This window comes from Macrotis lagotis, chromosome X (genome assembly GCF_037893015.1).
Source record: "Macrotis lagotis isolate mMagLag1 chromosome X, bilby.v1.9.chrom.fasta, whole genome shotgun sequence".
Lineage (NCBI taxonomy): Eukaryota > Metazoa > Chordata > Mammalia > Peramelemorphia > Peramelidae > Macrotis > Macrotis lagotis.
In genome coordinates, this window is record NC_133666.1 from 203,607,342 (window position 1) to 203,632,887 (window position 25,546).

The following is a 25,546-nucleotide window of genomic DNA, read 5'->3' on the forward strand; positions in this document are numbered from 1 at the left end:
TCTGGAATTATAGAAATATTTTAGATCACTCTTTTAAAGGAGCATACTTATTGTTAAGACAGTATAGATATACTTAATTTACCAGTTTTACTATTTTCATTTTTTAAAACATACTAAGAACATTTAAATTTGATTTAATAATGCTATGTCCTTGGTGAAATGTTTAGGTTCAGTTCACTTAGAATTATAGAAAACTATAAATGAACTATATGCATCTAAAAGAATATTTAAAAATTAACCATTAATAATCAATAAAATAATTATAACATTACTCACATGATGCCTCTTTCTTCTGAACATCATCTAACTCCAGTCCTTCACATTCATCACTCTGCTGACTTGAGGTCCTCTCTTGATTGGTTAAAGAGGGTTTAAAATTGACATATGCATGTCTTCTTCCATATCTTCTGCCAGTTATTGTCTGATAGCCTCCAGCTGGTTTTGGCCAGGTAGGTTTTCCAGATTCCTGACCCATTGCTGAAAAAGTTTGGGGAAAATAAAATGGACATATCTAAATGAATCAGAAAAGGAGAGGAGAATGTCTTATCTAGAAAAGAGATGTCAAACATGTAGCCCACAGGCCACATACTCCTGAATGGGGTCTGAATCATATTAAAATGGAACTTGGAAAAGCTGGGAGAGATTTAACAAAATAAAAAAAAATTAATAAAATATAACATTACATTTAAAACCAAGTCAATATGAAGCCTGCAGGGATATTTATATATGGATTAACATTCCCACTTCTATTTGCATTTGGACCCATTTCTATTTGATTTAGAAGGATCTGGGAATAGGCAAATATTTTTTTAATGCTTTAGTATCTAAATTACTAATGCACTAATGCTCAGCAATCAAGAGCAAAGGTACTTTTACCTCCATTATCACATATTTATTTTGGTTATTTAAAAATAAGTCACAAACTATCCTATCACAGATTCAGATTTAGAAGAGACTTCAGAGATCATCTGATCAAGCACTCTTATTTTAAAGACAAGGAAAATGAAGTACAGTGAAGTTACGTGTATAGTAATAGATAATAATATTTATCATAGGACATAATTCAAAATATTTAACATAAAGACAACTAGCTATTAGAAAGAACACTTTATAATTGCAACTGAAAGAAAATACAGTATGAAGTCTCCATCTAGAAAATGAGAGAGGTGAACTAAGCTAATTGTCTCCAAAGTAAGATACACAAGATACACAACTCTTCAAGACACATGCAAAAAAAATTAGAACTGAGGAAAGAATCACAATTGTTTGTTCAGTACATATGCAAATGCCAACTATGTCTGCTTCTCTCTCTTCTCTTCATGCCTAATCTGGAGTTACTGAGTGATAAGTCAGCTGTGCACACTTTTTCCCTAGCAAGAAGGATGGTAGACAGTCATTTGCAAATAATCTGGATAGGTTATTTGCTATCAACAGTATAGAGTTCTGTATTTCCCTGAGGGATCTTTTTTAGTCATTAAAACTAAGTATCAGGGTAGGTAGGTGGTGCAGTGGAGAGAGCACTGGCCCTGGAGTCAGGAGGACCTGAGTTCAACTCTGACATCACACACTTAGTAATTACCTAGCTATGGGACCTTGGGCAAGTCACTTAACCCCAATGCCTTTAAAAAAACTCCTAAGTATCAAAATAAACAAGAAATAGCCCCTTGAACCACTATTGTAAAAGGTGAAATAGACTTTTGAAAACAATGAAACATTTTAAAATCACACTGTTCTAACTAAAAGTATGCTACAAATGAATAATTTTTAATATTTTAATGAAGAAATGTTTTTATACTGTTAATAAAACTTCAACTTATTTCTAAATATTTTTCAGATTCACCATAGTAGTTTAAAACATATTTTATAATATTTTGTTTTTTAATTGTTTCATGTCTGACTCTTTGTGACCCTGTTTAGGGTTTTCTTTGCAAAAATATTGGAGTGATTTTTTCATTTCCTTCTACAGGTCATTTTTATGAATGAGAAACTGAGCCAAACAGGGTTAAATTCAGAAAGAGGTATCTTCTTGGCTCTAGACCCTCTAAGCTAAGTTCAACTTAATTTCACAGTGTTATATATTTGACTTTAGAAATTGTATCCTTTTTATGCTTTGTTGTCAAAGATCCTTTATGTTACCACCACAAATTAGACTGGTGTGAAGTAGGCATGGCTTATAAGGTTCATGTAATTATTTCAAAATAAATATAAAACTTCACAATAAGAAAAATTTTGTGAAATTATTAAAATGTATAATAATACATGCACTATATAAATAGTAGAGAAAAAATTTTAAAGACTCAAAAAAAAAGCTACATCATGATCCTGAATTTCTTAACAATCTAAAAAGTCTTGCCTTCATAATTTTAAGATAATTAAGCATAATGTCACAATAAAATTATTTGTCAAACTAATTCTTAGATTTTTTAAAGGTTAGAAAGCTTTCTTCACAACAAACCAGAAAGAAATTTGGCCGTTAAAATCAAGACAGAGCATTTAAGATCAAAACACCATTCAAAGGCACAAGATACCTCTATTTTAGAAAGGTAGGACACTCAATTCATGAAAATGAAGATGGCAAGCTTATGACAAATCACCTTGATTACAAAAGGATACTAACATTTATAACATGAACCAGATAATAACTAAGAGGCAAGCAACAAAGACCAAATTCTCAATCAAGTTCTCTTGAGTTTAAGGGTGACTATCCAGATAGCTGATATTTAAATAAAACTGTCCCCAAAAACACATTCCAAGAGAAATTAATTTGCACTAATAATGCCATTGATCACTTATAATAGATAGCAAAATTACTAATTTATATTTACCTCAACCGTGATCACAAACAAATGTAAAATAATCCTTAGCATCATGCACACAATTGTAGGGAGATAAACTTTTTGAGGCAATCTAAATGTTATTATCAGAGTTTTGATATAGATGTGGCATGTAAAGTAGGTAGCATTTGAAGGAACCAATGAAGCAGAATTTCCAAAATTACAGGTTTAACTGATTCCTATAAGCAAACTAATACTAATTCAAAGGGCTAGAGAAGATTACATAGAAATTAAAGTAAATTAAAGTAATAATTTATCTTTTCATTACTAATTATATATTTTGATAGATTTGTGACCACATAGACAAGGGTTCTTGACTTAAGGTCACAGATCCTAACAAATCTTATCCTTGTTTACAACTACTGTTCATTTAGTTCCATAAATTCCACAGAGTTTCCACCCAACATGCTAGTGCCTAGTTATCTAGATCACCTGATATATGATGAACCATGGCAACATAAGTTATTTATCCCTCTTGTTTTCAAGATCTCTTTTATTTTTTCCTGGAACTTCCTGATCCACATTTTTTGGGGGGTCATGTTTCTGAAAATATATTTTATATTTTTTGAAAATTCTTCTGTGCACTTTATTGGTATATATTATAACCTTCTCATACCAACTATGAAGCTTGCCATTGCCCTCTGATTAATCCATAACTTTTAATTTTCAGACATTCTGGTATTTCAAGTTTTGAAGCCATATGGCATCACTGAAAGAAAACTGTTGTTATACAAGATATTTTTCTTTCAAGAAGAAGTTTGTGGTCACTAAAATACTGCTGATGAAACAAAGACTACTAAACCCTTAAGTTCTATGGATACTCCTTACATTTTAAGAAATGAACAGTATTTGCTAGTAACTTTTTTATTCCTCATTTTTCTTTCTTCTATCTATTCAAGAAAATTCTAGAATCTATTTTCCAATCATAACTTTTATTCTTATATGATCCTTTGATTTTCCATTGACTCCTATAGATGACTCTTGATGTACTGACTTTATTCCTCCCCAATACGAATATTTGTGTGTGTGTGTGTGTGTGTGTGTGTGTGTGTGTGTATTTTATCTAGTCCTATCTTTCCTCTATTTTCCTGGCTTATTCTTCCTTCTCACCAAAAAATTCCTAAAAAACATAGACATGTAAGGGTCTTTCTTTAATAAGATCACAATATATATATATATACACACACACACACACACACACACACACACACACACATATATATAAGACAAAACAATAGCATTATTTATTATAAGGAGACCTATAAATTTTAGGAATAACAAGGATACCTTTTGTATTTATTATTTTATGAAGTTCCAAAACTTCTATTTATATTAATAAGACATAGATCATATAACAATAGAATAATTATGATATATTATATTACAACATTATTATGGTTCAGCTGTTTCAGTTGTTTCTGACTCTTTTCGACCCAATCCAAATTGGTTTTCTTGGCAAAGATACTGTAATAGTTTGCTATTTTATTCTCCAGTTCGTTTTACTGATGAGGATACTGAGACAAATAGGGCAAGGTTACTGACTCAAGGTCACACAGCTTGTGAGTATCTGAAGCCAAATTTGAACTCAGGTCTTCCTGACTCTAGGTCCAGCACTAATCCACTGTATCAGCTATCTGCCCTATAACTATATTATATAAAGATCAGTAAATACAATACATTATTATTCCTATTTGCAGAGACATAAGTTTACTTAGAAATAATGCCCAGAAAATTAACAAAGAAAATCATCAAGATACTTAATAGCTTCAATAAAAGTAACAGGATAGGCGGGGCCAAGATGGCAGAGAGAGAAGACAGGCATAGTTCTAAAGTCTCCTGATCTCTTCCCCATCTATCACATGAAACAAACCTCTTAAAAGAAATCCAAACCAGGAAACCCAGAAAGAAAAGCCAGGAGAGGAAAATCTACCTCAGCATTTGTCTCCCGCAGCAGCCTTGGCTGAGTACCGGCAGGCCCAGTGTGTGAGCAAAAGAACCAGCCCAGCTGAGGAATCACCTCAGGCCAGGGTAAAGCCCACCATTGATTGAAGCAAAAGAATTCAATAGCTCCAATTCCCTCCCTCAAGCAAAGGGAGAAGGCCTCGCAACCAAGGTCACAGACACCCCAGAGAGGGAAACCAGCCCCTCCTACTGGCCAGCCAGAGAAACTGCACTCAGTAAAGCCTTTAGAGATACCAAGCCCAGGTGAACCAGCCCCAACCAACTCAAGGTCTTAGCATAATGAAGAAGGGTCAGCGGAAAGGTGGATCCATAGAAAAATTCCTGGAAGGGAAAGACCCCAACCCAGAGAGACCTGGAACCTCTGAGGAGAATACAATCTGGTCTCCACCACAGAAAGACTTCCTTGAAGAAATAAGGAAGGAGTTTAAAAATCAACTGGAAAATTTAGGGGAGACAATTAATACCTTGCAAAATGAGAATAATTCTCTCAGATCCTCAAATGAGCAAATGCAAAAAGAAATTAATTATCTCAAAACCTCAATTGGTCAAATGGAAAGCTCTTTCAAAAGTAGAATCGACCAATTGGAAAAGGTTAATGAAGAAAACTCCTTCACCCAAAAAATAATGGAGTCTACAGAAACTAATGAGTCCACGAGACAGCAAGAGTCAGTTAAACAAAATCAAAAAAACAGAAAAAATAGAAGCAAATGTGAAATACCTCATGAACAAAACCGCTGACCTCGATAATAGATCGAGGAGGGGAAACCTGAAAATTATAGGACTTCCTGAAAACATTGAAGAGAAAAAAAGCCTGGACTTAATATTACAGGATCTAGTGATGGAAAACTGCCCTGACATCATAGAATCGGAGGGCAAAGTAGTTATTGAAAGAATACATCGATCCCCACCAGAAAAAGATCCTAAAAGGAAAACACCAAGGCATGTTGTAGCCAAACTCCAGAACTATCAGATAAAAGAGAAAATACTGCAAGCAGCCAGAAAGAAACAACCTAAATATCAAGGAGCCACAGTAAGGATCACGCAGGACCTGGCTGCATCAACTTTAAGGAATCGAAGGGCCTGGAATGAGATATTTTGAAGAGCACGGGAGCTTGGAATGCAGCCAAGAATCTACTTTCCTGCAAAGCTGAGCCTTCTCTTCCAGGGAAAAAGATGGACATTTAACGAAATGGAAGAATTCCAAAAATTTCTGATGAAAAGACCAGAGCTAAACAGAAAATTTGGATATCAAACAGGAGGTTCAAGAGACACATGAAAAGGTAAAAAAAAGGGGGGGCGGTAAAAGGGAAAAAATGCAATCCAGCAAGTTGAAACTGGCTATATCCCAGCATTGGGGGGTAGAGACTCTCATAAATCCTGAGAATCCTGAGAAATGTAACTCTAACAGAGAGAATATGCCTAGCTAGAAATGCTGGACATCCATGACCTATCCATGAGACTGATATCTAATGGGATATAACTGGCTTTAACTCCACCGGGGAGAAAGACTCTAATAACTCTCAGGAATTTGGACTCTATTCAACAGAATATACTGAACTAGAAGGGTCAGACACTCAGAATTTTCTATGACTTAGATAGAATGGTCTAAAAAAAATACACTACCTCCCTAAAAAGGGGGACAGGAAAGAGACGGGAGGAGGAAGGGGACTGAATGGGACAAATCTCATTACACTAAGAGGTACAAAAAACCTATGGTAATAGAGGGGAAGAAGGGAGTAGAGGAGAAACACCTGAATCTTCCTCTCATCAGACTTGGCTTGAAGTCAACCTACACATACTCAGTTAACTTATAAAACATCTAACCTTTCAAGAAGTAAAAGGGGAAAAGGGGAGGGGGGACAGAGAAAGGGAATGGGAGTGGAGGAAATAAGGGGAAATAACAAAAGGAAGGGAAGGGAACAGGGAAAGGGGAAAGAAAGGGGAGGGAGTGATACAGGAGGGCAAACACATTGAAGGGGGTGGTATTCAAAAACAAAACACTGGGGAATATGGATAAAAGGGGGGGAAGGGGGAAAATACAAACAGAGGGAAGATAGCACAGAGGGCAATAAAGAATTAGTAATCATAACCTTGAATGTGAATGGGATGAACTCTCCCTTAAAACGTAAGCAAATAGCAGAGTGGATTAAAAACCAGAATCCTACAATATGCTGCTTACGAGAAACTCATTTGAAGCAGAGAGATACATATAGAGTAAAGGTAAAAGGTTGGAGCAAAATATATTTTGCTTCAGCTGAAGTAAAAAAAACAGGGGTAGCAATCCTTATCTCAGACAAAGCAGCAGCAAAAATAGATAGCATTAAAAAAGATAAGGAAGGAAACTTTATCCTCCTAAAAGGTACCATAGACAATAAAGTCATTTTAATATTGAATATATATGCACCCAGTGGGACAGCACCCAAATTCTTAGAGGAGAAGCTGAAAGAATTACAGGAAGACATAGACAGCAAAACTCTACTAGTAGGAGACCTCAACCTCCCGCTATCAGATCTAGATAAATCAAATCATAAAACAAACAAGAAATAAATTAGGGAGGTAAATAGATTGTTAGAAAAATTAGATATGGTAGACTTAGGGAGGAAACTGAATGGGAATAGAAAGGAATATACCTTTTTCTCTGCAGTACATGGAACTTACACAAAAATTGACCATGTACTAGGACATAAAAACCTAATGATCAACTGCAGAAAGGCAGAAATAGTGAATACATCTTTCTCAGATCACAATGCAATAAAAGTCATATGCAATACTGGGCCAAGGAGATATAGACCCAGAGCAAATTGGAAAATGAATAACCTCATCTTAAAAAATAAGTGGACCAAAAAACAAATTATACAAAGAATTAACCATTTTATCCTAGATAATGATAATAATGAAACAACATACCAAAACCTATGGGATTCATTCAAAGCAACTCTCAGGGGATATATTATAGCTCTAAATGCTTATATGAATAAATTGGAGAAAGAGGAAAGCAATGAACTAAACATGCAACTAAAAAAATTAGAGAAAGAACAAATCAAAAATCCCCAATCAAATACCAAATTAGAAATTTTAAAAATCAAAGGAGAAATTAATAAAATTGAAAGCAAAAAAAACTATTGAATTAATAAATAAAACCAAAAGTTGCTATTATGAAAAAACCAATAAAATTGATAAACCTCTGGTCAATTTGATAAAAAAAAGAAAGAAGAAAACCAAATTGCTAGTATTATAAATGAAAAAGGTGAACTCACCACCAATGAGGAGGAAATCAAAGTAACAATTCGAAATTATTTTGCCCAACTTTATGCCAATAAATTTGATAATCTAAGTGAAATGGATGAATATTTACAAAAATATAAGTTGCCCAGGTTAAATGAAGAAGAGATAAAATACCTGAACAACCCTATCTCAGAAAAAGAAATTCAACAAGCCATTATTGAACTCCCTTAAAAAAAAATCTCCAGGGCCTGATGGATTCACAAGTGAATTCTACCAAATATTTAAGGAACAATTGGTTCCAATCCTATATAAACTCTTTGGAAAAAAAGGGAAAGATGGAACTCTGCCTAACTCTTTCTAAGAAACCAATATGGTACTGTTACATAAACCAGGAAGTGTTAAAACAGAGAGAAAATTATAGACCTATTTCCCTCATGAATATAGATGCAAAAATCCTAAATAACATCTTAGCAAAATGACTACAACAAGTCATCACTAGGATAATACATTATGATCAAGTAGGATTTATTCCAGGAATGCAGGGTTGGTTCAATATTAGGAAAACTGTTAGTATACTCAATTATATCAATAACAAACCTATCAGAAACCATATGATCATATCAATAGATGCTGAAAAAGCTTGTGTCAAAATACAGCATGCATTCCTATTAAAACACTAGAGAGTGTAAGAATAAATGGACTATTCCTTAAAATAATTAGCAGTATCTATCTGAAACCATCAGCAAGCATTATACTCAATGGGGAGAGGCTAGAGGCATTCCCAATAAGATCAGGGGTTAAACAAGGGTGCCCATTATCACCACTACTATTCAATATTGTATTAGAAATGTTAGCATCAGCAATTAGAGAGGAAAAAGAAATTAAAGGAATTAGAAATGGGAAGGAAGAGACAAAACTCTCACTATTTGCAGATGACATGATGGTCTACCTAGAGAATCCCAAGAAATCATGCAAAAAAATACTGGAAACAATTCGCAATTATAGCAAAGTTGCAGGTTATAAAATAAACCCCCATAAATCCTCAACTTCCCTATATATGACTAGCAAGAAACAGCAGGAAGAGCTACAAAGAGAAATTCCATTCAAAGTAACCTCAGACAGTGTAAAATATTTGGGAGTCTATTTGCCAAAGACTATCTCAGAATCTTTTTGAAAACAATTATAAAACACTTCTCACACAAATTAAATCAGATTTAAATAACTGGGCAAATATCAACTGCTCATGGATAGGTAGAGCTAATATAATAAAAATGACAATTCTACCAAAACTAAACTATCTGTTTAGTGCCCTACCAATCAAAATTCCAAAAAATTACTTTAATGAGCTAGAAAAAAATTGTAAGTAAATTCATATGGAGAAATAAAAAGTCAAGAATTGCCAGGAGCTTAATGAAAAAAAAAATGCAAACGAAGGTGGCTTAGCACTACCAGATCTAAAATTATATTATAAAGCATCAGTCATCAAAACTGTTTGGTATTGGCTAAGAAATAGAGTGGTGGACCAGTGGAATAGACTAGGTGTAAAAGCAGGAGAGGATTATAGTAATCTGCTGTTTGATAAACCCAAAGAGTCCAGCTATTGGGATAAAAACTCTCTCTTTGATAAAACTGCTGGGAAAATTAGAAGTTAGTATGCAAAAAACTTGGATTAGACCAACACTTCACACCCTTTACCAAGATAAGATCCAAATGGTTACAGGACTTAGACATTAAAAAAACAATATTATAAGCAAATTAGAAGATTAAGGACTAGTTTACCTGTCAAATCTATGGAAGGGGGAGCAGTTTATGACTAAGGAATAGTTGGAGAACATCACCAAAAACCAACTAGATGATTACGATTACATTAAAAAGCTTTTGCACAGATAAAACCACTGTAACCAAGATCAAAAGAAATGTAGTAAATTTGGAAACAATCTTTATAACTAATGATTTTGACAAAGGACTCATATTTTTAAAACAAAAAGCCATTCCCCAATTGACAAATGGGCAAAGGATATGCAAAGGCAATTTACAGATGAGGAGATCAAAGCAATCCATAGCCATATGAAAAAATGCTCTAAATTATTAATTATTAGAGAAATGCAAATTAAAGCTTCGCTGAGGTACCACCTCACACCTCTCAGATTGGCCAGTATGACCAGGAAGGATAATGATCATTGTTGGAAGGGATGTGGGAAATCTGGGACACTATTACACTGTTGGTGGAGCTGTGAACTCATCCAACCCTTCTGGAGAGCTATTTGGAACTATGCCCAAAGGCCAACAAAAATGTGCATACCCTTTGACCCAGCAATACCACTACTGTGTCTATACCCTGAAGAGATGATGAAAAAGGGTAAAAACATCACTTGTACAAAAATATTTATAGGTGCCTTGTTTGTGGTGGCAAAGAGTTGGAAATCCAGTAAATGTCCTTGAATTGGGGAATGGTTTAGCAAACTGTGGTATATGTATGTCATGGAATACTATTGTTCTATTAGAAATCAGGAGGGACGGGATTTCAGGGAAACCTGGAGGAATTTACATGAACTGATGCTGAGTGAGATGAGCAGAACCAGAAAAACACTGTATACCCTAACAGCAACATGGGAGTGATGTTCAACCTTGAAGGACTTGCTCATTCCATCAGCGCAACAATTGGGAACAATTTTTGGCTGTCTACAAAGGAGAGTACCATCTGTATCCAGATAAGGAGCTGTGGAGTTTGAACAAAGTACAAGGACTATTCCCTTTAATTTGGAAAAAAAACCCAGATGTCTTATGGTTTGATCTGGTTACCTCTGAGAATTCTGTTCTGTTTAAGGATATGATTTCTCTCTCATCATACCAAATTTGGATCGAGGTACAACATGGAAACAATGTAAAAACTGACAGAGTGCTATCTGTGGGGTGGGGGTGGGGGGAGGGAAGCAAGATTGGGGGAAAACTGTAAAACTCAAATAATATCTTTTATAAAAATAAAAAAAAGTAACAGGATACAAAAGAAATCTACAACAGCATCAATATTTCTACATACTACAAATAAACAAAAAATGAGAAGGAAATAAGAGAAAATGTATTTAAAATAATTATTCGATAAAATATCATATCTAGAGGCATTCTTAAGTGTCTATATAAATATGCTTTACATAAAGGAATAATTAAATAACTGAAGAAATCTTCATTATTCCTAGTGGCCAATGCCAAAATAATAAAAATAGCTGGCAGATTTAGAACACAATTAAACTATCAAATGATTACTTTCTATAAGGAGACAATATCAGTCATTCCCAAGTGCCCCAAGTATTAATGATACTTCCCCATAAACTTTTTAATTTTTCATATATCTTGTACTGAATTGACTTTAAGTATACGGTATCCTATGATTATGCAAATTAAAATGCAAATTAAAAACTTCTTGAAGGCAGGACTGTTGAATTTTTTTTTGTATCCCCCAGTGCCTAGCAAATAGTTGACACTTAATAAATGCATATTAACTGACTAATTTAAAGGAACAGAAAATTAATGATTTCAAGAAAAATAATGAAGACAAAATGGATGAAACAGCAATCTAGAACAGCAGACTTATGACAGGGTCAGCTAAATAATAAGTGCTAAAATTCATTTCACAGTTTCTGTTTTCAGTGCTGCTGTTAATATTATCCAATAAGGATAAGGTCATTATTTAGGATTTTTGTACCTGAAGGTGCTATTTTTTTCCCTGTGAATATAAATTAATTGACAGTAACTACTAAAGAAAAGGTCCTGAGTTAATATGAATCATCTGGAAACTGTTAAGAGTTAAATTGGAAATTCAGGACAAGAACAAACTTAATGGCATTTTTGTTTCATTGTTTTGTCAAAAGGTTTGCTTTTATCAAAGGCTAACAGTGCCCAAAAGTGTCAATGATTGTTCCTGGTGAGGTTTCTTGGATTTTAGCAAGAGCCACATATCCTTCTCCAATAAAATAGGGCAAATCAGACTTCATGAACTTCTCCTCCCCTTCCATTTATTAATTAAAATGTTCAAAGATCTCAAAACATAAATATATAAGCAGAAGAAACAGGTAATACCCTATTCTCTAACTAACTACTGCCCCCAAACTCCTGGCAAATATGGAAAACTTACAGGTTTCCTGTATGAAAAAAAGAAAAATATTTTGGGAGTTTAAAGTTTAGGTTAGACTCTGTTTCCTTTCCTATGATATATACATATTAAAAAATCATTCATTTAGAGAGTCATTCCATTGAGTGTAGGAACCAGAATGAGTAGGAGAATGGAATGAATTATTTTTTATTTTAGAGGAAAAAAAATCCTATGAATTTACAGGACTAAATGAAGTTAAGTGTTTAGTAAAGAAACAATACAAACTAACGAAGGAAGGACTCTGATTAAACTAAGAAAAATCAGACTTAATTAGGTTGAAAAACAAAAAAGTATTTTGTCAAAAAAAAGATTCACATAATAAAAAAAATTAAACTAGAAGGTAATTTTAGGATGCTCCTTTCTGGTGTATGCATGAAGAAAAATTAATAGCATTAAATAATAAAGAAGAAAGCTACCAAAAAAGCTTTGATTTTATACATATATATGTATAAAATGAATAATGAGAAATTGCCAACTGTCAAGATAAAAAGTTCAAACATCTTTGATACAAATCTAACATCCAAAATGTACAAAAAATTGACACAAATACATGACTGAAAGTCAGAAAATGAAAAACAAGTAATCATTGACCTAAGAAAAATATCAAACTACTAATAAGACAAAGACAAATTAAAAAGAACTCTAAAGTTTTATCTTATTGATGCAGGGAATTATGAATATAGGAGAAACTGTTAAATTTGTAAAAATGTAAAATCTTATCTGCTCCTGGGATGTAAATTAACTCCTATTACTCCACTGTTAAATGCAAAATTTGTACCATCTCCTTGATGGGTCAAGCTTACACTGGCATGACATGTTGGACTTAGAGGTCATGCACGTTGAGACTGGAAGGACCAGCACATAGCTTGCCTGTTGGAGAATACCTAGAGCCAGGTGCCAGACCATTTCCCAAGCACCACCCACTGCAGAAGTACATTTAAGACCAGAAGAGAAGCACTGGCCTTGCTCTTTGTCTTCTTGACCCTACCTTCATTTGGAAGAATGATACCCCCCTCCCCCTTTCTTAGGCCATGTGCTCCCAGACTAGGCCCACTGGAGAACTAAGGACCCTTATGTGATGTAGCCAAACTGAACCAGCCCAATGTCCTCTCTCATACTCTGTGTCTCTGTCTCTGTCTCTGTCTCTCTCTCTCTCCCCCCTAGCCTTTTGTTATTCGCTTCTGTCCTCAAAGTGCCTGCTGCTTTTCTAGGAGGAGAAACGTTTTTAATCTGTATATTTTAAAGCCATTTATAACAAATCCTGAGCCATTTTAAATCCCAGGGATGTATGTGAATTCATTCACTATTTAAGACCTCTCAATCTTTATTTGGAGACACCATATCATCCCACAACATTTTAGCTATCAAACTGACAAAGATAATGAAAAGCCAATATTGGAGGAGCTTTAGAGAAATAGTATTGCACTGCTATGGAGTTGTGAAATAGTCCAATTTTTAGAAAACAATTTGAAATTATGAGGGAAAAATTCCTAAACTTATTATACCTCTTAATGCAATAATCTGATTCCTGGGCATCTCCCTCAACAGAAAGGAAGGTTCTTTATTTTGTAGAATCAAAAAACTGAGTATTAACTATGTAATGACTAAAGAAAAAGTGGAATAGGAATGTTAGAGAATATTGCTGCATTGTAAAAACAACATTAATAAAAAAAAACAACATAACTTGTGAATGGGGGTGGCTAGGTGGCACAGTGGATAGAGCACCGGCCCTGGAGTCAGGAGTACCTGAGTTCAAATCTGACCTCAGACCTCAGACATTTAATAATGACCTAGCTTTAGGTCATTACGTCAGACATTTAATAATGACCCATTGCCTTGCAAAAACCTAAAAAAAACCCCCCAAAACCTCATGAATGTAAGGGTCCAAAGATAATGATGAAAACTTGTACAAAATTTAAACATAGGGAAGACAGAACCAAAAGAAAAATGAAATACACAAGGATTATGATAATGTAAGTAAAAACTTATAGTCAAGATAGTTGCAGGCAGGTTAATTCCCTAACATTTACTCTAGTAAAGACCTAAAAATTAGATAAAACTGATAAAATAATGAAAAAGAAATTCAATGATAGACTATAGTAAGTGATTTAACAGTCTTAAGTAATTATTAATATTGTATAGAAAAGTGGGAGAAAGTGGGGGTTGAGCCAAGATGGCAGCATGAAGGGAGGAATTCCCAGAAACTAAGAAGTCAGCCATAGGCACATGGTTAGTAGAAATGGTGGCTAACAAGAATGCTGGCAACCAAACTCAAAAAAAAAAAAGAAACTGGAAACCTTCCAGTAGGACCAGATATGGGCCAGAGGCTTTGAGTTCATGAGTTTCTATATCCAGGAAGCAGAGAGGAAAGAGAAGCTTTTCTGAGAAATCCCACCAGTGGCAGATCCCACACCAGAGACCTCTGATGTAACCAGGAAGTGGGAGGCCTGGCATTGGTAGCAGTTAGATCAGAACCCAGGCCCAAGTGTATAACATTTTGTATTCAGATGCTATAGAAAGCTCTGCAGATATAATTATCTGAACCTCAAAGACTCAGGGAATCTAATCTTGGGAGATGATGGTCAGCAAGGGAATGCAGAGGCCTTAGATTGGGACCAAATATGGCAAATCATCCAACTCTTCTTTTGCCACTAGATGTTTGTTTTGGTTTTGATGATCATCATCCTGTCCTTGTGCCAGGTACCTTCTGTCTCTCTTACCACCCCCCTTCAGTTTTCTTTTGTGTCTTTTCTTCTTTTATTAGATTGTGAACTCATTAATGGCAGGGACGTACTTTACTTATATGTATCAACAGTGCTTAACCCAGTGCTGGAAACAGAGGAGGCATTTAATAAATATTTATCCATTAGTATAGCAGGTAGTAGAGCATAATCCATGCACAAAGTCCCAATTATGGAACTAAAGTTGTAGAGATAAGTAAGCAGAAGAACCATAAAGAATTAAAGGAGATCAAAAATGCTTGAAAATCAAATCTCAAAGAGTATATAATCTCATAAAAACTGGAGGCAGAGACTCAAAGGAAAACAAATATTTTCTACATGAACAATATACTTAAAATGAAGCAAAACATTAAAAATAAAATGAAAAAGACTCGAATAAATGGAAAGAAAGTGGTAAATATTTCTCAAGTATTACACTACCTAAAAATTAGAATAAGGCAAACAAAAAACCACTGACTGCATGAGATAAGTAATAAAGAAAACAAATCAAAAGACTAAAAAACTAAAAGAAAAATATAAGAGAGCTGATATTAAAGACAACTGGCCTGGAAAAGAGGAAAAAGGAAACAAGAATAAAGCCTTCAGTGGACAAAGAAGTTAGGATGAAGAAAAAAATAGTAAGTTCCAGAATATTTGGGAGAAGAATGGAAAGTGAATTGGTGACTTACAAATGATAGCAACAGGGATCTGAACGGAATGGGGTGAACATTAAGAGAGAGGTGGTTGTTGACAGATGATGACTTTTTTTTGCAAGGCAATGGGGTTAAGTGATTTGTCCAAGGTCACACAGGTGGGTCATTATTAAATATCTGAGGCCAAATTTGAACTCAGGTCCTCCTGACTCCCAGGCCAGTACTCTATCCACTGTGCCTCCAAGCTACAGCCTCTGAAGATGACTTTCCCAAAAAGTCTGACTGGGGCAATGGGAAACAAAAGCGTTTTGTTAGGGATATGAAAGGAGTGGCCCATTTTACAAAAGATGAAAAGAGAAAGAAAGCCATAAAGAGAGGTTAAGAGGAGATAAAACTAGATTTACTGTGGATTTGATCATTTAGAAAATTCTATGGAATTAGCAAAAATACTAATTGGGACTATTAATCACATCAGCAGAATTATAGTTTTAAAAAAGAACCCACAAAAATTTTTAAAAATGAAAACATTTCTATATAATAACAGCAAACTCCATGAGGAAATAACTGAAAGGGAAATCCTATTCTGAGTATTTACAATATTGCTTTAAGTATCCAAGGACCTATCTTACCAAAACACAAAATATTTTTACAGATTCAATTACAAAATGATTCTTAAACAAATAATGAGCAATTTAAATAGCTGGATAAATATTCTGTGCTTATGGCTGATGTGTCAACATAATAAAAATGACAATACTAACAAATTAATTTACGTGCCTGGTGTTAGATCAAATTATCAGAGGGATTTGTTACAGAACCTAATAAAAATTTCATTTGAAAAAATGAAAGATCTATAATATTAAGAGAGAAATAAAAGATGAAGTAGAAATAGCATTTCTAGACCTAAAATTATATTTTAAAGCAGAAGTCATCAAAATCATTCAGTATTGGGTAAAAAATAAGAAAAGTAGATGAATGGAAAAGACTTAGAGAAGAGAGAATCAGAAGCAGTGATATTGCTTTTGCATAAACAAAAATAATATACCTAGGATAAGAAGGGAAACAATCAAATGGGAAAAAGTCTTTCTATCAAATTTACCTGATTAGGTTGTTATATAAAATAAATAAGCAATTAATAGCTATCATAAACACCCCCATATATGGCTACAAGCCATTTGAGAGATAAGATCAAAGGACCTGAACAGTTCTCAAAAGAATTACAATTAATAACAAAATGAAAAGAATGCTATGAAGAATGTGAATAAAAATCCTGAGGTTTCATCCCATACCTTGTAAATTGGCATAGATGACAAAAAGGAAAGAGTCAATACTGAAGTAGTTGTGGGATGATAGGCATATTAGCACATTGTTTGTAGAGATCTGAATCAGTATTAATAATTTGGGAAAACAATTTATATTTATGAAAATAACTAAAATGTCCATATCCCTTGACCTAGAAATTTCATCAACAAGCCTATACCTGAAAAGAACCACTGTTAAGACTAAAATTCTACCTACTGAATAAAGTAAAATAAAAATAATATCCATATACACCAAAACCATGTAGCAGCATTTTTCATGTAGTAAAGAATGAGAACAAAGTAGATGCCTATCAACTGGGAATAGTTTATAAAAAACATGATACATGAATATAATGGAATATAATACTGTTTAAAATAACAAATGTGATTAATACAGAGAAGCAAAGAGATATCTACATGAACTGATACAGAGCAAGTGGGCTGAGATAAGAAAAACAAAAACAAAAATATCTATAAAATTTATTGGGAAAGAATAACCAGAAAAAAAGTCAAAAGTGAATCTTACAAAATTATGAAGCAGGATGGCTTGAAAGAAGAGATAGGAAAACATTCCCACTTCACATTTTTGCAGAGATAGGAGAGTTCCACAAGGGTATACTGCACATATTTTTGAGGCTTTTTCAATGGGTTAATAATTTATGTAATATTTTTTGCTTATGATGTAATCGGGGGGGAAGTAAAATGTTATGTTTAAACTATGATGAACAAAAAATAAAGACATATTTTTGGTCATTAGACAAGGGAGAGTACTGGATCTTTTCTCTGATCCTTATAACATTTGAAGTATTTCTAAAACAGGAAATCTTGAACCGGAGACAAATTTCAGCTGCCTACATGATCTAAGACACTAAGAACTCCAAGATGATCAAAACTCCAAAAACTAATGTCTAACTAATGATCACTCAGGACAATTCCATTTTCCTCACTTTACTCCTGGTGGCCAAGCTATATCTATATGTATTAAAAGAGCACAGATTTTTGGCCTGCATAACAGAAATATATGGCTAAACAGAAAAACTTTAATCTGGGGTAGCAGAAAAGAAACAAAAGAGAGGAAGATTGATTAGGATTGCAAATACACAGAGGTGAAAGACAATCTGAGGAAAAAATGCAAAAATAAAACAAATTTTATATAAGAAAAATATATTTATTTTGAAGATCAGATGCACTGACACAACCTAACACGTATAATTCTCTCAGAACACAAGTAAAACTTGAATATCTTATGCTGTAAGAAACAATACAAGGAAACGGCTCAAAGAAAACTGAATACCAAATTCAAAGAATTCTTAGATCTATCCCACACACACACAAAAACAAAAAACAAAAATGAAAAAATGCAACACAATGGATAAATTTCATGATTCCATGGAGAAATAGAAACTTCTATGAGTTACCAAATAAAGGACTTCCAAATGTAAAAGAATAGAAATTTGATTAACAGAAAGGAATGGAATTATATTGTTTAAAAAGCAATGCCACTCAAGTTATAGTCAAAGAGGACCTATTTTATAAATCTGTATTTAACTATAGATGAAAATGACACAAATTTTATAATAAAGAGGTTATTTGAAACCTTCTTAGGAAAAAGTGCAGACCTGAAGACATTATTTGCTTCTTGAACATCCCTGGCAACAGAAATGCACAAGTGAACTAATGCAGAAGTCAAAGACAGCAACAACATGACAACAAAAAGAAGAGTTAAAAAATGTTTCTAAATGTTCAAAAGGAGATAGAGGTAAAGGCAGGAGTCAGATGGAAGTAGTAATGGAGAGGAAGGACTAGGGCAGGGCTGTCCAAAATATGACCTGCAATGTGATTTTATGTGGCCCCCTGTGGGCTTCCTAAATACTTTAGTAAATGAAGTGGAGCAACCGGAGTCCTCACTAAAATGGCAAATCAGAATATATTGTCTATTGTTTCAATAAAAAATTTTAAAAGTAAGGTTGTACAGCCCTGGACTAAGGGCACTCTGACTAAAGATGAATCAGTCTTTTAAAGGTGAATCAGTCTTTTAAAGGTGAAACTAAATTACAAAATGAAAGGGTGCATGAAGTGGGGAGCAGAGAAGGAAGAATAGAGGAAAATGTATAATGTACCCAGATCAAGTTCAGGGCTTACAATGAGAGAAAAGTGACTCTTGTTATCTTTTAATAAGAGGAGAGCCTGAAAGGGTACAGGAAGGAGAGTGAGGAGATGGGTGGAAGTATTGAAAAGGTAGAAAAAAGGTGGTCTTATTTTGGTGTTTGGAAGAAGTCATTGATGAGTGCTGCTATGGGTGAAAAAGATTCTCAGTAAAGGGACTTGGAGAAATAGCATTAGGAATTGTTTAGGGAGATTGGGTACTTGGAAAGACTACTCATCTTGTTTCAGGACCAGAAAAGTTAGAGCTCCTGAGAGCTCAATGACACCTAGAAGAGTGGGAAGTTACATTGTTAAGGCAAAGAGGAGTAAGGTGATAATGAAGAATATTAGTGGTGGTTGCATAATTTAAGTATGTGATGAAGGAAGTTTTATGCTACAAATCAGAGTCCTCTCTATGAAGTGCAAAAATTGACATTTTTCCTAGAAGTGTAACACAAAAGAAAAAGAGGAGGGAGGCACATCCCTTTGCAAAGCAGAGTATAGGGCCCAGAATGGGTAAGTTCCATGACAAATTGATTCCATGACAAATGCAGAGAATAGAGCGAGACTATATAACTACAGGGCCTATAAATCAGAGGATGAGGATCTGGAATAGACAGAAAGGGAGGATATATAATGAAAAGAGTGAGGGGGAAACTCAAAAGCTTACAAAATGATGAATGTTGAAAACTATCTTTGCATAAAATTGAAAAAACAAAATAAAATTATATTCAAAAAAAGGGGAGAATCCTTTCTGGAAAAGGTCACCAAAAAAATGAAATAAAAAAATAATGAAGAATAGAACTAGTTGAAAAGGAAAGTACAGCTGAATCTACTTGACCATATCAGAAGAAGAAAAGAAGGAAAAATTAAATAACGAGATGAAGCAGAAAAGAAAAAGGAACTAATAAAGGAAATTTCTGCTCCATATATATATATATGTAAAATATACAACATGGGAAGAGAATATCGGCAGTGAGAAGAGTTGTCAGTGGGAACAGAGTCATATTAAGAAAGTGTAAGCTAAAGTAATTGAAGAAGCATAATATTGTGTTTACAACAGAAAAGAAAAAAGTTTAACTTGGGGAAAAACCCTAATTGTCATATCTTTAAATGTGAATGGATTAAAAAATCTAATAAAACAAAAAAGAGTGGCACATTGGATAAAAAAACAAAATTCTACAATTTGTTGCTCATAAGAAACTCATCTAAAAGAAACACACATATGGAATTAAATTAAGGTAGTGGGGGGAAAATTGCTAATCCTTCTCCCCTAAAACAGGAGTTGTAATCTTGCTATTTGACAAAAAAAGCAAACATTCAAAAATAAAAAAAGAAATGTCATGGGAAGGAAGTCTAGACAACAAATCAATATTAGTATTAAACTTATTTGCTCCAATTGCCTTTGTGGTGGCTGCTGTTCAAATGTTTTCAGTCTTTGGCCCATGTGGGGATTAGTGGTTTACCATTTTCTTCTCATGCTCACTTTAGAGATGATGAACTGAGGCAAACAGGGTCAAGTGACTTGTCTTGGGTCACACATCTAACAATTGTCTGAGGCCTGATTGTAGTCAAGAAGATAAGTATTCCTGATTCCAAGCCTAGTGCTTTATCCACTGTGCCAAAGGAAATATTAGTTCTGCTACAGATACTTAATTCAGTGACATATTTCAAGTCCAACAGAAAGATTAACAAAAGAGTAAAAAAACAGAAGTGAAAAAAAATTGCTTGGAGAAACTAAAGTCAAAAGACTTATTTATTTATTATGGGACTAAAAAGGAATACACATATTTCTCCTCATCACAGGAACTTTTTAAAAAAATTTATTATGTTACAACACAGATATACTGCAAAGAAATATAAATATGAAAGAAGTAGAAATAAATGTATCCTTTAGAGACCATAACAATAAAAAAATAATTACTAGTTCAAGGTCTACAAACAGAAGAAACAGACTAAAATCAAGACTTAACAGTGAAATCATTAAAAAAGTAGGTTAAGGATCAATCACAGAGACAATAATTAAGTGAAAGAAAGTGATGATGTTGAAACAATATCTGGAATGCAATGAAAACAGTCCACAAGGGAAAGACCATATCACTATAAGAGAAGATCAATGAACTGAATATACATTTAAGAAATTAGAAAACTAACAAATAAGCAGACATAAAATAATCCCTAATGGTTAGATTAAAAATAAACTGAAAACCTTAAAAAAATTCCAAATCTCACATAGGAATGATAAATAAAAAAAACTAAAAGTTATTTCTTTGAAAAGACTGATAAAACAGATAAATCTTAAAACTAATTTGATTAAAAAAGACAGCAGAAAATAAAAATCACTAAAATGAATATGAACAAAGTAGTCACAACAAAACCAGAATAAAAATGATAATCATAAGTTAGAAAAAAATAATAAACTATTATGCACAAGTATAAGCCAACAAAATGAGAACACAAAAGAAATACAGGAGTACCTTCAAAAATATAAAATTCCCAGACTATCAGGAGAACAGATAGAAATATTAAAATACTACCAAAGGGAAAAACATCTAGTCTTGTTGGATTCACAGGAAAATTTTATCAAATTTGTAAAAAATAAAAAGTAAAACAATCTTTACCCACACTACACAAATTATTTTCCAAAACTGAAAGTACCCGACCACAATCATCTTTTTTTCCCAAGAAATGGGGTTAAGTGGCTTGCCCAAGATCACATAGCTAGGTAATTATTAAGTGTCTGAGGCTGCATTTGAACTCAGGTACTCCTGACTCCAGGGCCAATGCTCTATCCACTGGGCCACCTAGCCACCCCTACACAATCATCTTTTTTAAAAAAAGAAATATTATCCTAACACCCAAACCAGGAAAGGATAAATAAGAGAAGGATAACTATTGATGAATATTACCAATTCAAAACTTTTAAACAAAATCTGATTAATAAAAAAACAAAAAAAAATTACAGTTCTTTATTTAAGAAAAATCATTCATTAAATCCAAACTGTATTTTCCCTACAAGGATGGTTCAACATTAGGAAAATAATCAACCTAGTTAATCAAATAAAAACCCAAACACTCCAAACCACATGATCATCTTAAATTAAAAAAAACCCTTTTGCAAAGCACATTGATGTTATTTTTTTTATTTTTACAAATTATAGACATGGACTTCTAAAAATAGAATTTTATGTTTTCCAATTATATGTAAAAATAATTTTTATCATTGATTTCTCAAGATTTTGAGTTCCAAATCTCCCCCCCTCCCCTCTAAAATGATAAACAATTTGATATGTGTCATGCAAAACATACTGGTCACAATTGTAAAAGAAGAAACAGACCAAAAAGAAAAAAATACAAACAAAAAAAAGTGAAAATAGATGTTACTATCTGCACTCAGACTCCATCAGTTTCTCTGAATGTGGATTGCATTTTCCATTATGAGTCTTTTGCAACTGTCTTGGACCATTATTGCTAAGAAGAGCCAAGCCATTCGTAGTTGATCATCATGCAATGTTGCTGTTACAATGTTTTCCTGATTCTACTCATTTCACTTTATATCAATTCATACAAACCTTTTCAGGTTTTTCAGAAAACCCCATCTCATTCATTCTTATTACACAATAGTATAATGTCCCATTGCATTCATATGCCACAATTTCTTCAGCCGCTTCCCAACTGATATGGATCACCTCAATTTCTAATTTTTTGCTCCCACAGGAGAGAAGCTATAAATATTTTTGAACATGTAGGTCCTTTTCCCTTTTTAGGATCTCTTTGGGATATACACTTAGTAGTAAAGCTGGTTCAAAGCTTGGTTGCCCTTTGGTAGTTCCAAAGTGTTTTCCAGAATAGTTGGTTCAATTTCACCAATACATTAGTGTCACACAATTTTCCCATATTCTCTCCATTATCAGTTTCCTTTTTTCCATATTAGTCAATCTGATAGGTGAGAGGTAGTACCATTTTAAAAAATCTATCTAAAACCAAAAGCAAGGATCCTATTCAATATACTCAATAGTACCTGTTCCAATGAATATGGAGGCAAATCAAGGATACACACTCTCCCACTATTATTTGACATAGTTCTGAAAATGCTAGCAACAGCAATGAGACAAGAGAAAAAAATTAAAGACAAATACCAGAAAAGAGAAAATAAAAAAACATTCCTTTGTGCTGATAAAATGAAGGCAGACTTAGACTCCTAGGGAATTAGCAAAGATACTAATTGATAATATTAACTTCAGTAAAATCTTAGGCTATGAAAATATCCTTTCAACAATAATATTTCTACATGAAAATAACACTCAATAATAATAAAAAATGAAATCTCTTTGCAAATAACTACAAAATGCAAAAATTAAAAGATTAGACAAAGGACAACAAAAAAAACCAATGGAATTCAGTAACCCAGTATTCAATAAAAAAAAAAGAGGAAGAGAGAATGGGACATATATCAAGTGAATTTCAAGGTTAAAGAAATAGTAAAGAGGCACTCATGGTGAATGGTCTCTATTTTTCAGTAAAGTGATGATTTGTATATTTTTCAGTAAAGCATAAGGCAATGCCCTTTTCTCAAAGAGCAGAAAGAGGCATTGTGGAAGGCTTGAAAACAAAAGAAAAAGTTTAATAGTTTCTTTGTGTAATGGAGTGTAGAATCAGGAGATGACATTTTCTTATTATTTTATTTTTATGTGTATGTGTATTTAAACTGTATCTTATTGGTTTAGGATCTTCCTGCTGAAGAACTGTTGGGCATCTCCTCTATAATATATAATTTTTGAGAATTGAGAGAGGTTCTGAGAAAGGCAAGTAACTTGACCAGGATCACAAAACTTATGTCAGACTTTTTTGACTCAGTTACTTCTTTATTCACTTTCCATGGCAGCTAACATAAGACAGAAGGGGTAAAAGGTAAAAAGACCTGTCTTCTTCATTCTGGTGGAAAGAGGAGGCAAGTTTGCAAAGGAGCTCAATGGCTAAATAGCAGCTTAGTTTGTTAAGGATATAGGCCTCTTTAGGTGGCTGGCTATTGGAGAGGACTTTTAAAGTCCTTTATAATTTTGCCCCAGTCTATAGCTTCATGATTCAACCAAATTCACTTTTTCCTTAGCTCCTCACTTGTGATGTGCCATCTCTTGCTCCCCTGCCTCTGTTCTAGCTGTCTCCAATGCCTAAAAATATTCTCCTCTCTTCTTACCATAGGTCTCATAGAATCTTTACAAAACAGTTCAAAAGACACCTAAAGTGAAGTTTCTTGATCCCCCTACTAGACTCCTCTCAAGTTTATCTTGCATTTCATTCACATCACATTTATTCTGTATATGTTTATATGTCCTTGTTTCCCCAATAAGAATATAAGCTCTTTTCTGGTAGAAATTCTTCCCCAGGCTCCTAGTGGAGAGCCTGGCACAAAGTAGGTACTGAATAAATTCTTGCTGATTAGTTGATGTGATGGGAAAGAATTCTATTTCCCAGATATTAGTGTTTGAAGAACAATCACAGTCTCCTCATGTTTGTTATGATTCTTCTGCCAGGGACAATAAATGGGAATAGTTCAGAGAAGCATGTGATGACGAATTGATGCAAAATCAAGCAAATAGATTCAAAATAAAATGACTGGCACAACTAAGTGACAATGGAAATGGGGCACAGGTTCTGAAGTCAGTAAGACCTGATTTCAAACTTAGCTGTGTGATCCTGGGTAAGACACTTAAATACTATTTGCCTCAACTTCATCATTTGTAAAATGGGAATAATAGTAGCCCCTCATCTCCTATGCTCATAGTAAGGATTAAATTAGATAATATTTGTAAAGGTACTTGGCAAACTCTAAAGTACTATATAAACTCTAGCAATTAATATTAAAGCAACAAAATCTGGATCGAATATAAATAGAAATTCTTTCCAAATGCCCAAGGTTAAACTATACATCTTTATGTTAATAGTAAACAACAAAAATGAAAATATGTGGTCAATTATGGGCACTCTATTAGTAACTTAAAATATAAAGATATAGGAGAAAGACATTCATTCTGAAATGACTGTTCAAAAAAGTATTAATTTTGAAATCTTATTTTCACTTATAAAGAACTAATTTTTAAAACTGAATTTACTATTGCTTTTTCACAAAAAAATAGAATTGATGATTTCTGCCACTTTTTAACCCATCAAAAATATAATTATTAGTATATTATGCCTTGATTTATTTTTTGCCAATAAATTTCTTCCCCTGTTTTATCTAATCTCAAATTGAGAGATGGGCATATTTGACATCCATTGAAACTATAATAATGTTTTAGTCACGATTTTATCTACTTTACAAAGGAGCAAAATAGAAATTTTAATAAGAAATGAAGGGTAAAACAGTATATAGGACAACTGGTGAGATATAGGAAGGCTATTGGAAAGCTGTAAGTCTAGAAAAATGTTCTAGTCCCTAAAAAGTTGTTATATATTCTATGAGAAAAATGTGATGTATAGTCAAAACCTTATCTCAGCTCCCTATTCAGTCCTTTGAATGGTCAATATGTTTATATCAAGTTTCATAAAAACCAAA

At 33.5% G+C, this 25,546-nt stretch overlaps 1 protein-coding gene across 7 annotated transcripts in view; it reads right to left on the reverse strand.

The window, feature by feature from the left end:
- Positions 1-25,546, reverse strand: part of PJA2 (praja ring finger ubiquitin ligase 2) — a 146,359-nt gene that overhangs the window by 76,826 nt on the left and 43,987 nt on the right. For all 7 annotated transcript variants that reach the window (XM_074201242.1, XM_074201243.1, XM_074201240.1 and 4 more), the window contains one exon: positions 277-477. In XM_074201242.1, the coding sequence (XP_074057343.1) occupies positions 277-475 (199 nt within the window). In that variant the 5' untranslated portion in view covers positions 476-477. The remainder of the gene's footprint in view (positions 1-276; positions 478-25,546) is intronic.